General features: G+C 46.8%; 1 protein-coding gene across 2 annotated transcripts in view; it reads left to right on the top strand.

Moving 5' to 3' along the window:
• Positions 1–1,982: 1,982 nt before the first annotated feature.
• The window catches only part of rap1gds1 (RAP1, GTP-GDP dissociation stimulator 1), a 25,109-nt gene continuing 14,232 nt past the window's right edge, over positions 1,983–12,859 (top strand). Inside the window, exons 1-4 of one of the 2 annotated variants that reach the window (XM_085253838.1) lie at positions 1,983–2,340; positions 5,100–5,207; positions 7,728–7,850; positions 9,325–9,450. In XM_085253838.1, the coding sequence (XP_085109964.1) occupies positions 2,337–2,340; positions 5,100–5,207; positions 7,728–7,850; positions 9,325–9,450 (361 nt within the window). In that variant the 5' untranslated portion in view covers positions 1,983–2,336. The remainder of the gene's footprint in view (positions 2,341–5,099; positions 5,208–7,727; positions 7,851–9,324; positions 9,451–12,859) is intronic. The other variant, XM_085253847.1, reaches the window with a different exon arrangement.

The following is a 12,859-nucleotide window of genomic DNA, read 5'->3' as shown; positions in this document are numbered from 1 at the left end:
CCCTGTACCAACACAGAGCAGAGAAGCTATCTGAACGCTACCCCAACAGAGGTCGATTGTCTTCTTCTTCTTCACACACTGAGGTTAATTATGGAGTTCCACAGGGTTCAGTGCTAGGACCAATTCTGTTTACATTATACATGCTTCCCTTAGGCAGCATCATTAAAAGACATAGCATACATTTTCACTGCTATGCAGATGACACCCAGCTCTATCTGTCCATGAAGCCAGATAACACACACCAATTAGTTAAACTGCAGGAATGTCTTAAAGACATAAAGACCTGGATGGCCGCTAACTTTCTGCTTCTTAATTCAGATCAAACTGAGGTTATTGTACTCGGCCCTGAAAAGCCTAGAAATATGGTATCTAAGCAGATTCTTACTCTGGATGGCATTACCTTGGCCTCCAGTAACGCTGTGAGGAACCTTGGAGTCATGTTTGACCAGGACATGTCCTTCAATGCACATATTAAACACATATGTAAGACTGCTTTTTTCCATTTGTGCAACATCTCTAAAGTTAGAAATATCCTGTCTCAGAGTGACGCTGAAAAACTAGTTCATGCATTTATTACTTCCAGGCTGGACGACTGTAATTCATTATTTTCAGGATGTCCTAAAAACTCGCTGAAAAGCCTTCAGCTAATCCAAAATGCTGCAGCAAGAGTCCTGACAGGGACTAGAAAGAGAGAGCATATTTCTCCTGTTTTGGCTTCCTGTTAAATCCAGAATTCAAAATCCTGCTCCTCACATACAAGGTCTTAAATAATCAGGCCCCATCTTATCTTAATGACCTTGTAGTACCATATCACCCTATTAGAGCACTTCGCTCTCGCTCTGCAGGCCTACTTGTTGTTCCTAGAGTATTTAAAAGTAGAATGGGAGGCAGAGCCTTCAGTTTTCAGGCCCCTCTTCTGTGGAACCAGCTTCCAGTTTGGATTCAGGAGACAGACACTATCTCTACTTTTAAGATTAGGCTTAAAACTTTCCTTTTTGCTAAAGCATATAGTTAGGGCTGGACCAGGTGACCCTGAATCCTCCCTTAGTTATGCTGCAATAGACGTAGGCTGCCAGGGGGATTCCCATGATGCATTGAGTTTTTCCTTTCCAGTCACCTTTCTCACTCACTATGTGTTAACAGACCTCTCTGCATTGAATCATATCTGTTATTAACCTCTGTCTCTCTTCCACAGCATGTCTTTATCCTGTCTTCCTTCTCTCACCCCAACCAATCACAGCAGTTGGCCCCGCCCCTTCCTGAGCCTGGTTCTGCTGGAGGTTTCTTCCTGTTAAAAGGGAGTTTTTCCTTCCCACTGTCGCCAACGTGCTTGTTCATAGGGGGTCATATGATTGTTGGGTTTTTCTCTGTATCTACTGTATAATATAAAGCGCCTTTAGGCGACTTTGTTGTGATTTGGCGCTATATAACTAAAATTGAATTGAATTGCAGTTTGACATACAGTGTGTCTTTCATATTTCCCAGTGAAATAAGAGGGTCAGTCAGATGGACGAGATGAGGAGGAAGAAGAGAGGTAAGGACTGCTGTGTTTGAGAAACTGGAAATTTAAAGCTTTAAAAAAAAAAATCAGATACTGGATCCATATATAAAAATAAAATGCTATGCAAAACAAACAGAGGTATGTTAACTGTGTAATTCAAAGGTTGGATCAAAATACTGACCTTTATGACTTTGAGTACATTTTAGAGCCTGTACTTTTTAAAATTAAATTAAATTGTTCTTAAGTTAAAAACATGAGGTCTGTACTTTTGCCACTGCTGCGGCTCCGCCTTTGACCTTTGAGTACTGTTTTCCGCTGTTGCGGTCATGAAATCTTTTGCATTAGGCTGCAGAAACAGTTGTAGTCCGTGTAGGACCGTCCTAAAAGACAGCGAGAGAGAAAATAAGTACTCTTTTAGTAACGGAAGGAAAGTACGTGCGCTCTTTTCTGCCACATTTTCCGTTTTCGGGCAGCGATGAGCACCATCGACAGGTCTCAAAGCGCTGCCAAATGTTTTAAGCTGAAAGACCGGAAGCCGCAGCGTGAAGCCCGCCCGGCTACCTTGACAGTGGCATGTCAAAGCCAGTCGCTGATACGAGACCCAGCCTACACGTCGTAACTGTGAAAGTGGATGTGAGAGGAAGTCAGATCTATTAGCCTGACCTACCAGCCCTGTGGCTGTGGTTGCTATTTAAAGTGGCTAACGAGCTAGCTAACCTACACCCGCTAACTTCACGATTCTGAGGCAGTTTAAAAGACGAACGGCGGCGCTAGTACTACTCTGTTTACGGAGCTGAACACGCCAATTTCTCTTCCACAGACACGTCCTGCCACGATGGGTGAGTAGACTGCTAGCTAGCCGACTCCCTCTGTGCCGGGTTTGCTAACCAGCTCGGCTCTCGCCATTCAGTCGGGGCATCCTCAGATGCTTGTTATGAAAGCGGCCGCAACATGCGACGTGTGTCTGACGGCGGGCGTTGTGTGTCGGCGTTGCAGCCACTGCGTGTGCTGCTCTGCTTCCACCGTGTCCCGTTTAACGCTGTTTTTAATGAAAAGCTGAGTGTAGCTGGATCGTGTGCTCGGCTGGGTGGGTGGGGTAGCGTTACCCACTGTCCGCGCCTCCCTTTGTAACAACGCTTTAGCCGGACGAGTATTACGTTTGATCACCGCTTCCCCGCAGCGTAGCTGGGACTGGAAAGCGGTCGAAGCAGCGCTCGGTTGGATGAATGTGCATCCTCTGAAATGGCAGTGCGCTGCTGCTGATGGAGCTCATGGCACTCTTCCATGTCCACAGCTGTTATGCAATGCATCCAGCAGCCCACTTTGTGCTGCTGGATGCATTGCACTGCTCTATGTGACGTTGTTGTTTCTGCATCTTGTTTGTGCACAGACTGAGCACAGAGCTCATGTACCACCGCATCTTTGTAGGTTTGTGTGTGAGCTGGCCTTAAAGCATGCTGTACATTCACCGTGTGTTACTGCTTACCTGTCAGGCTTCAAATGCAGCACTGCTGTGAAGAAGAGGCGTCAGTGATTGACAGCTCAAGCAAGCAAAATACTCCACCAACTGTATATTTGGCATCATGTCCATCATGTCTGTTCATGCCATTTGTGTGGGTTGTGCAGTGCATTAGCAGCTGACAGCCAGATCACTGCATCAGCAACTGTGATACTTTTTAAGGAACTGTTTGTGTGCACAACACTTAAAGCTGCCCATAGTCACTACTACACTAACTAACATCCTATAATCTGTTTTAGATATTAATCCAAACAACAAGTGGTTTGTTGCTGCGTGGGACTCAGTTTGCGTGATCAGCAGATTGATGACTTGTAGTGCTCGTGATAGTCGGGGCTGGGTCAGGTGACCCTGAGTCCTCTGTTAGCTAGCTGTAGGCTGTGGGGGCTTTTCCACGCTGTGCTGAGTTTCCTCTTTTCTCACCTTTTTTCTTTACTCTGGTTCATTAAATGCTGACAGGTGTAATAATCAGTTATTACTCATCTCTGGTTCTCTTCCACAGCGTGTCTTTTGTCCTGTTCCTGTTCTTTCACCCGTAACTGGGCACAACAATAAGCCACTCCTGCTGGAGGTTTCTTCCTGTTAAAAGGGAGTTTTTCTACAGGTAGACGTCCACTGGAAACATGTGTTGGGGAGTCTGGTCAGCCATTCAACGATGGTTCTAACTGAGCTCCAACATGACCAACACCTAACCACACAGCCTCGTGCTGTTCACCCACTTTCATTATACCTCATATGTAAAATGAACACGGAGACAACATGTACACTTAAATCAGTCTGGAAAAGACATGAGCAACATTACAGTTACTCTGTTTACTCTTGGTTTCATTCACTCATGAATGGGGCCCCGTATACGACAATTTTATTTCTTATATGATTGTTATTCATTTTAACTGTCATGAACAGTAAGAGTGATAATAACAATAACTGTACTGCATTAAAACAGGTGGGATATGCAGTCAGTAAGTGATGACGTATGAGTAAACTACACTACGTTTAAAAAAGGCTGTTGTGTTTTAACATGTTTTAATACTTTGCATTAGAGCAGGGCGATATGACCAAAAACATTTATCACGATATACATTAGAAAATTTGCGATAACGATATAACTGACGATATAATTGACACGAGACAAAATACTTTACAACTCCACAACTTTATTAGTGCAAAAAACAAACAAACATCAATGTATTTGCACTTAAACAAGCAGCTGTTTTTATGTGTATTAAAGTTATATAAAAATGTAACAGTGCAAATTCCTCGCTGACAGTTTAACCAAAAGGCATTTCCAGTGGAAACTGGCCGACATATCCTCAGCACAACCATGTATAATATCCACAACACTTAAAAAGAGGTTATACACACACAATACGGTAACATTATGTTGAAGCACAGCACGTATCACTCCGCGAGGCTCCGCCTACGATAGCCGTAACGCTCCAACAATCCATCAAGCGGTGCAGCTTCGTAGCTTAGCAAAGTCGTACTGAAACATGTGACAGAGCGTCAGGCCAAATGGCAGATGTGAGGCTGCTTCTTCAGAGTAGACGTGACTTTGTTTTAGTTCTTTATCAGCACGTTTTGAACTCTCGCCACTTTGTGGTTGCATCATGTGACATAATCATCAGCACACCACACAGATGATGTTGATGTTATTGGAAATATAGTTGAGCTGTGTGGTTACAACTCCCAGTCTCTTCTCCCACTGAGCATTACACTTGCATAATTTAACAGTGGTATTAGATTAGTACTCGATGATGGCAGCACTGGAAAGTATTAGTAATCTGTTGTATTTATGGGTTGTTTGTACCACACTTAAGCCAACTGGTGTACTGTCCAGAGCACCGGTGAGGTGCAGTTACTGTAGATCCAGAGACAGAGAAGCTGCAGACATAATATGAAACCAGTGTAAAATTAAAAAAGCAATATCATGTGTGTGGTGTGGAGACGTGCAGTCTGCAGGTACAGTACTTTATTAGCTTCGAAGGCTGAATGTTAAACTTCATTCAAAGCTTTTTCCCACAGTTCCACAGTCTACGTCTGCCTGTCAGACCTTTGGTGATGAAATGTTTCTGCTTCCAGACAACCTGAGTGACGCCCTAGAGAAGCTGAAGATCGCGTCAACAGACAGCGCGACTGACAGTGTGGAGAGCTGTTTGGACTGCCTGCTGAAAGCCCTCGCCAACAACAGTGAGTACAGGCGTGTAACCTCCGCGTGCATCTGTCAGCACGCCTCCCTTGGACCACGTTTCTGAACTACAACTCAGAAACGTGAATAAATATCAGTCTTCATGTTTGGACTTGAGCTCGTAAATCCGTGTGTTTACAAATGAACCGTACTTAACCCGTCCTCGGTTTTTAGTCTTCTGCATGTCCTCGCAGAATGATCACTTTTCAGATTGTGCTCTGAATAAATGAATTGATTGGTTGAGTTACAGTACACACAGTTTCATAGATGGACCACTATAACAACAAGCACTGATCAGCGTGACTTATTGCACAGTGCCATGTTTGGTGGGGGTGAAGGGTTGATTTATAGGAGTTGGACCTCTTAGTTCCACTGAAAATAACTCATTTCAGCACACTGAGACATTTTGGACAACTTCAAGGTCCCAGCTTTGTGGGAACAGTTGGGGGCCGGCCTCTTCCTGTTCCCACACGACTGCTCACCGCTGCACAAAGCAGGGTCCGTAAAACACACGGAGGAGTGCATTTGGTGTGGAGCAACAGTCCTGAGCTCCACCCAGGAGGACCTTTGGGATGAACTGGAGTGAAGAGTGTGAGACAAATACAGCCCTAACCCGGTGCCGTCCTGATGGACCTGTTATAGCTGCGTATTAAACCTGTGGATTAAGAAAGGCTCATACGTGAAGGCAGACAAGCAAATACTTTGTTATACTTACCTGTATGTGTGCCTTTGAAAGTTGTTCAGGGATTCGATCATTAGGACAGAATCATAATGTGAGCCTTTCATTAAAGTACTGCTGTAGATGCTTGGAGCAGCTGTGCACGCCGAGCAAGTGAGACCAAGTGATGCTCGCACTCGGGTTATGCTGACACGGAAGCACAGCGCGATTATGTCATTGCTCCGATTATGTTCTTAGAAAATGCAAAATCCAACGTGTGCGTGTTTCTGACAGGAGTATGTTTCAGGGGTGAATAAAGTGCGTTTAGGAGACGATGCTTACAGCTGCTCACAGAAGTGCTTCTGTCTTATTAATGAGCCACAACAAATGTTCAAAGAGAAAAGCAGCAGGTCTTTCAGAATGAACGCTCATTGATTTACGTTTCCCAGTTTAGCTTTAAGTTCTAAAGTTATTGTGTTATCTACATGTGGCCTAATAATGATCCTTGTTGCTGTTTTAGAGGAGTGGTGCTTCAAAGGACAGCTGCAGATTTCTGTCAGGATCTGCAGATTATACAGAACAAATAAAATGTTCACGTTGTCTTCCCAGCAGTTTCACTGGATGGAAGCGTTCGCGATGTCTTCTCCGGCGCTGATAATTGCCGTCTGTCTTGTGTCAGTGACATAAAAGACGGATTTAATGCGACCTGACCATCACACAGCAGTCGCTTTCTGAAACATCAGCTGTGTATCGGATTCAGCACCACATACGAAAGTGACCCAGATCGGATTTGAAGATATGGGATTTGTGCCGTTCACACTGTCACCATGATGGATAGATGGTCGCAGAGGGTCAGAAAAGTCGGATTTGATGCGCTTTTGCCTGCAGTGTGAACGCAGCCTTAGACTCGGTCTGCTCTCAGAGGGGTTCATTGTTAATCGCGTCAGTCGTGATGACGGCACTAAAAATATAAAGATGCCCATTTGAGATGAACGGTGCTGTGAGGAAAAGATGACTAACAGTGATGAGAGACGGACCATCACAACACTTCTAGATGCAGGTCTGTGCTGCAGACAGATGCAGACAGAGTGGAGGTGTCAGTGAGTCCAGTTTCCTGCACCATCAAATGCTCTGAGAAACAACCTGTGACAGCAGAGGTCTGCAAAATAAATAAGACGTATCCAGTTCCTTTCTTTCCCAGTGGACCTGCCCTCTTCTGTACTGGGCTCACTGGTCTGCCAGTGCAGAGAATCTGTCCAAAGCTTTATTTCAAAAACTTTCATCAGGCTTTGTCATTATTCTGAAATGCAGCCCAGAACAACCGTGGAGTTGGTGGAGCTGTAAAGACTCAAACATGTTCTCTAAAAGAATTTAGCAAACGAAACGTGTCCCTGATCTTTGTTTCTGCTCAGCTGCTGCAAACATCACCGTACGACACAACACAGGAACATTCCCTAGTCATCGTTTTTGCACTTCCTGCACAATAACTCACAACAATCCCTCTTTTGATGCTGCACAGCAGTTTTGTGTTAAGATGGTAAATAATTGTTCACTGGACACAAAGATTTCTTCCCTCACACATTAGTTCCACATGCACGAGTCAATGCAGGATGTTTGAAGCAAAATGACCATCCTGACAGTATCTGGTTGTATAATTCAGCAGTGTTCCAATAAACACTTAATGTTTGCCTCTGTAAGAAACAACAGTAAAGCTGCGCCTGATTTAATGTCAGTGCAGGCAGAGAAGTGCCGCAGTAGATATGGAGCTACGTTAACCACTGTTACTTCCACATGAATGCTTTACATGAATAAAGGTTTTCAGATGCGTTCACATGATTCGACTAAATTGTGTTTCCTTCCTCAGGCACTGAAGCCAGCATGAAGATCCATGAGATGGGCGTCCTGCCCCTGTTCCCCACCCTGTTACACCCACAGTCCTCCTGCACACCCAAAGTCGCCAACATTATAGCCGAGGTGGCAAAAAATGGTGAGGTTTGCTTTCTAGGTTTATTCCCCCACTAACACGATTCTTTCCTACATCTCAAAAGAGGGAGCGAGCTGCTTCCTTCCTTCCTTCCTTCCTTCCTTCCTTCCTTCCTTCCTTCCTTCCTTCATCTAGCTGTGTAGTATCCTGGTGGTTTTAGGGCTGCGCTGCACACACACCTGATGTCACGCCTGGACCCTGCTCCTCTGTTGTCGGGGTTCTTAACGCCGTATATCTGGTTGGTTAGCAGCTGCTCGACTGTGCGGGACCTGACGTCACGCAGGAACACGTAGGAGGAGGAGCCCAGTTGTTCTGAAGCAGCTGTGGTGGCGTCTTGGGGACCTCGCGTCGTATGCGGCACAGATGTTTCTTTACCAGGGTGGGAACTCCAGGCCTCGAGTGTCCTGCAGGTTTTACACATGTCAGCTGAGTTAAATGCTGAATGAGGCCCTGAACGTGTGTTGAGCGGGCCTGGTAATGAACTCTTCACCTGATTCAGGCGTGTTCAGCAGGGTGATCTCAAAGCTGCAGGACTCCGGCTCCTGAGGCCTGTCCCAGCCACTCTGCTGGCTCCCAGTTTGGATCTTCTGCTCTGCTACTGTGTGTAGGATGGTCTCTGGGGCACCTTTGTGCAGGGATGATGAAGATCATCCTGGACCGTGGATCTGACACTCACAGCCCCTAGTCTTGGCATCAGTGGCTTCTTCCTCCTGCTGTGGGCAGCCTGTCGTTCCTCCTGGGTGTCTGCATTCCTACCTGGCTTCTCTGCGGATCAGTTCTGACACTCGCGTGAGCGTTGTCGGCGCACAGGGGTCACAGGGGTCACAGGGGTCACAGGGGTCATGTTTATGTGGATTTCAGAGCCAAACTGTCCGTGCAGGTTATTGTGTGAGCACAGGATCCATGCATGGCTTCTGTTTCCTGAGTGTGGTGTAAAGACAGACAATGATCAGAACAGGAGAAGGTCAGGATGATGGCTGGCTTTCCAGCAGCTGATGATGAGTCCCCACCAGTTTGCCAAGCGTGGCAGTGACCTGCTGGCATTTATGCCACTGCTTCTGGAAACGTCTGCTGGGCTACAGACAGTCCAGCAGTTTCACCTGATCATATCAAGCTGCTGCTGCTGCAGCATTTTATCCACTCGACAGCCCAAATGATCCACACTGACTGATGAGGCCTCCTTCCCACAGACAGGATACGACGACTGTCAGTTGTTCATTCAGCAGTCAGTAATCTACTTCCTGTTTCATTTCCTGGTCTCTAACGTAACATTAGTAAGTGCTGGTACGAAGCCATCCCTGACCACTGCCTAACAGAAAGTCTGATTGTGTCTGATGAAAGGACGATGTTTTCAGCCTCTTGGTTGGGCTCAGCTGGTTTAAGCATGTGAAGATGAAATAACGGCCTTTGTATGTAGCTGATGCTCTGAGCTTGGTAATCTGACACAGCTGGATGCTGACCTGTTTTCTGCTTCCAGAGTTCATGCGGAGTCCCTGTGTGGAAGCCGGCCTCATCCCTCCTTTAGTCCAGCTGCTCAACTCCACCGATCAGGAGGTGCTGCTGCAGACTGGCCGAGCTCTGGGCAACATCTGTTACGACAGCCGTAAGTAGGAGTCTCACACACTCAGTCTTCACAGCACGTGGTGCAGAAGGATTTGGAGTTTAGGTACGTCATTTATTTATGGATAATGTGATGTTCACATGTTCTGACGACACACTGATTGACTGTCCCGCCTCCTGAACCTTGAGTGTTGCAGCTGTACCGTGTCTAGTTAGAAACATTAGAGGGGAAGTGTGTGAGCGCTGTACTTGTGTAATTAAGACAGCTTATTCATCTTAATGATAGTGTTGAAACTGGTACATGTAGCCTGTGTCTGAGGGTCGGGCTCCTGATTGAGCTCTAGAAGCTTCAGGCCTCGATGACGCTCTGCTGCAGACACTGCAGCTGCAGTGCTGACGGCTGCAGTGCAGATGCAGTTGGTACATGTAAACAGTGACATGTAAGTCACAGCTGTCAGGTCCGTGCATATTCTGTTGTGTTGCTAACAAGCTGGGTGTGTGGAGGAGTGAATACCCCAACCTTCGTACCCAACAGGACGCGTGTCCAGCACAAACCACAGAGGAAATGACCATTAAAGAAATCTCATCGTCCTTCCTGCAGCAGGGAGGATCTGTGCTGCGTCCTGCACTCATGTGCACTCATGCTAGTTGTGCTTTGCTGTGTGCGCACGTGTGTGTGTGAGCCGACTTTAAAGGCCTCGCAGGTGCTGTGAGAGGCGCTGTGGGGCGGAGCCTCCATGTTGTGACAAACTGCTGCTTTCTTCTTAAGGTGCCTCGTAGTGTCGTTGCTGTGTGCAGCTGTGTGCAGCTGTGTGCAGCTGTGTGCAGCTGTGTGCAGCTGTGTGCAGCTGTGTGCAGCTGTGTGCAGCTGTGTGGCAGTTTAAAGGCTTTAAAACCAAGTTAGTACAAACGTCACTAATGTCACATGACTTTGTGTGGCCAACAGTAATGTTTAATGTTCTTCGTTATTAAACATTTGCACATAAATAAGTGACATCATATTCAGTACTTACTTAAAGTTTACTCTTTGGCCGCCCATCATCCGCCGTTTTTTTTTCGGCAAATTTATCCACACCCACCGCCGCGCTATGCATTCTGGGATATGTTGGGCCACGAAGTCTACACTGCCACAGCCTTAAAATTCAGGGAAATGAAGGACGCATTTCGAGCAGCCTTTGAATTGGGACAGCCTTCGTCGCGCCGCTGTGACGTAATCGGCCTTAAAATGCGGCCTTTGAGGCTGCAGACCCTGGATTGGGATACAGCCGTTGTGTCAACAAGGTGGGTGACAGCATGAATCACCATGGAGGCAGAGTAGTCAGGGTGAAGTTTAGATGGGATTCCTGAACGTGGGAATCACCAGTAAATCTCTGGGAGTAAGCATTCCTGCCAGGACGGCACGTCGTTGGGAGCGTGTGCAGAGAGCTGTGACGCTCTGTTACCTCAGCGCTGCTTCATGCACACTTTACTTTGTGCTATATTATGTTGTCCAAAAATCCAGATTTTATGTGTCATACTGCAGTACGGTTGCTATAGCAACGCCACACGTGGTCACATTTCCGAGCACGCATAACGAGACACGGCCCGCCATCAGTGCCAGCCTCTGATGACCGTCTCACACCAGATTATATGCACTTGCTAAATGTAGGCTTACGGTGGCAGTTTAAGTCCTTAAAGGAGAAAGGCTTCAGGTGATGGAGGTGGTGGAGGTGATGGAGGACTGTGGGTCGCACAGTGTTTTAATGTCGGGTCTGTACTGTCAACGCAGTGGAGTACAGACGAACCTGAGGCGCCGGACTGACCCAAAGTTACTTCAATGCTCTGAGACTGCTGATGCTAAATATGCCACACGGTGTGTGTGTGTGTGTGTGTGTGTGTGTGTGTGTGTGTGTGTGTGTGTGTGTGTGTGTGTGTGTGTGTGTGTGTGTGTGTGTGTGTGTGTGTCTAATGTCACATGGTGTCAGAGCTCAATCAGCATGAAACCGTTTGTCAGTGTAATAAAAACAGATGTTTGTTCGGTCAGTGATGTATGAAGATAACTGTCTGATTGGATGGTCGTTGCTGTCCTACGATGATGCGTCAGCATCATCATCCCTCGCTCGCTGCGTTCTTCAGCCATGTTGTTTTAAACTTCAGTGGACAGGAGGTGAAAGTTGTGCCTCAGGATGGTCAGAAGAACCAACACCTCCGACTGCAGGTGGAAGAAGATCGTTGGTGATGTTGCCTGACTCCTTCAAGTTGGAGTTCGGGTCACCTCACTGAGCAGAGTGAGGTGGTTTGTTGATCTATATATATAAATAAAGGGCGACTCTCAGCAAAGCCTCTGTGCAGCTGTGACACCATATCCAGCCCACAACTGTCGGTGTGTTCAGGTTAAATGTCTCCCTCCCTGCCGTCTGCACATCAAGAAAGGACCTGGGTCACAAAAACGCCTCGTCCATGGAAGCCTGTGCGCTCTTTATAAAGGCCAACAGTACGTGTTTTATGCCCAAACCCAGTTTAAACTGGTGTCACACAGGACTAAATGTGGACCCTAGCACCTACAAAGGCTCTACCTCAGCAACATCCAACAATACAACACAGAAACCAGTTCTGCAACATGTGGAAACCACAGTTTGACTATTCGAGGCAAAAACACAGCAGGAGACCAGTCCAGGTAACTGGGGTGGCTTAGAGCCCAGCAGAGGCCTCGGATGTGTCACCTACACTCGCAATCTTGAGTTGTTTGTTTTTTCCAGTGAAATCACAGGATACGACTTTAAGAGAACACGCATTTGGTTACACGTCTCTTTCTCTGAAATATAAATCCACTAATGTGTGGATCCTGACCTGGACCAGGCTTTGCCATCAACAAACATAATCCCAGCTGGATATTTGGCCTCTTGATTCCTGGTAGGGAACGCTTTATGACAGTCGGTGGATGCTGGTTTTATCTACGTGTGGAGGCGAGTGTCCGAGTGTCTACAGCGTCACACAGTGATGGGCTTCAGTCCAGTCAGTGGTGTTGAAGACCAGCAGCAGCGCAGACAGGTCTCTGGTGAGCGGCACATGGTTCCTGTATCGCACTGAAAGCTCGGGGATCGATGTCCTGTCTGAGGACGCTTTGGCTCGCTGGAGCTTTGATTACATCTGCAAAGCTGCTGATTCGCTGCGTCTTATTGCTGCCACACAAAGCGAGCTGGGTTACTTACATGAACGGTGGCTGATAAGCAGAACAAACAACATCTATGAAGCCTCGCTGAACCATGACAACGACCCGTCTGCTTCGGACTGGACCTGAAGCGTCGCCGTAGTCCTTTCCTTTGTCGTTCACCTTTGACCTTTGACAGCCGTGGTTTAAATGGCTCTATGAATGCTCTGATCACTTAACCTTGCTTTTCCATGTTCCAGGTTGTTTTTGACCATCTGTCTTTGCTGTGTGGCTGATTTGTGTCCCGGCCTCTTTGTTTTGC

Source organism: Mchenga conophoros, linkage group LG3 (assembly GCF_057382185.1).
Source record: "Mchenga conophoros isolate Kocher_MC1m ecotype Shallow Benthic linkage group LG3, M_conophoros_male_GT1.1, whole genome shotgun sequence".
In the NCBI taxonomy this organism is placed as follows: Eukaryota; Metazoa; Chordata; class Actinopteri; order Cichliformes; family Cichlidae; genus Mchenga; species Mchenga conophoros.
The sequence above is the reverse complement of the archived record's forward strand: the minus strand, read 5'-3'. Positions and strand labels throughout refer to the sequence as shown.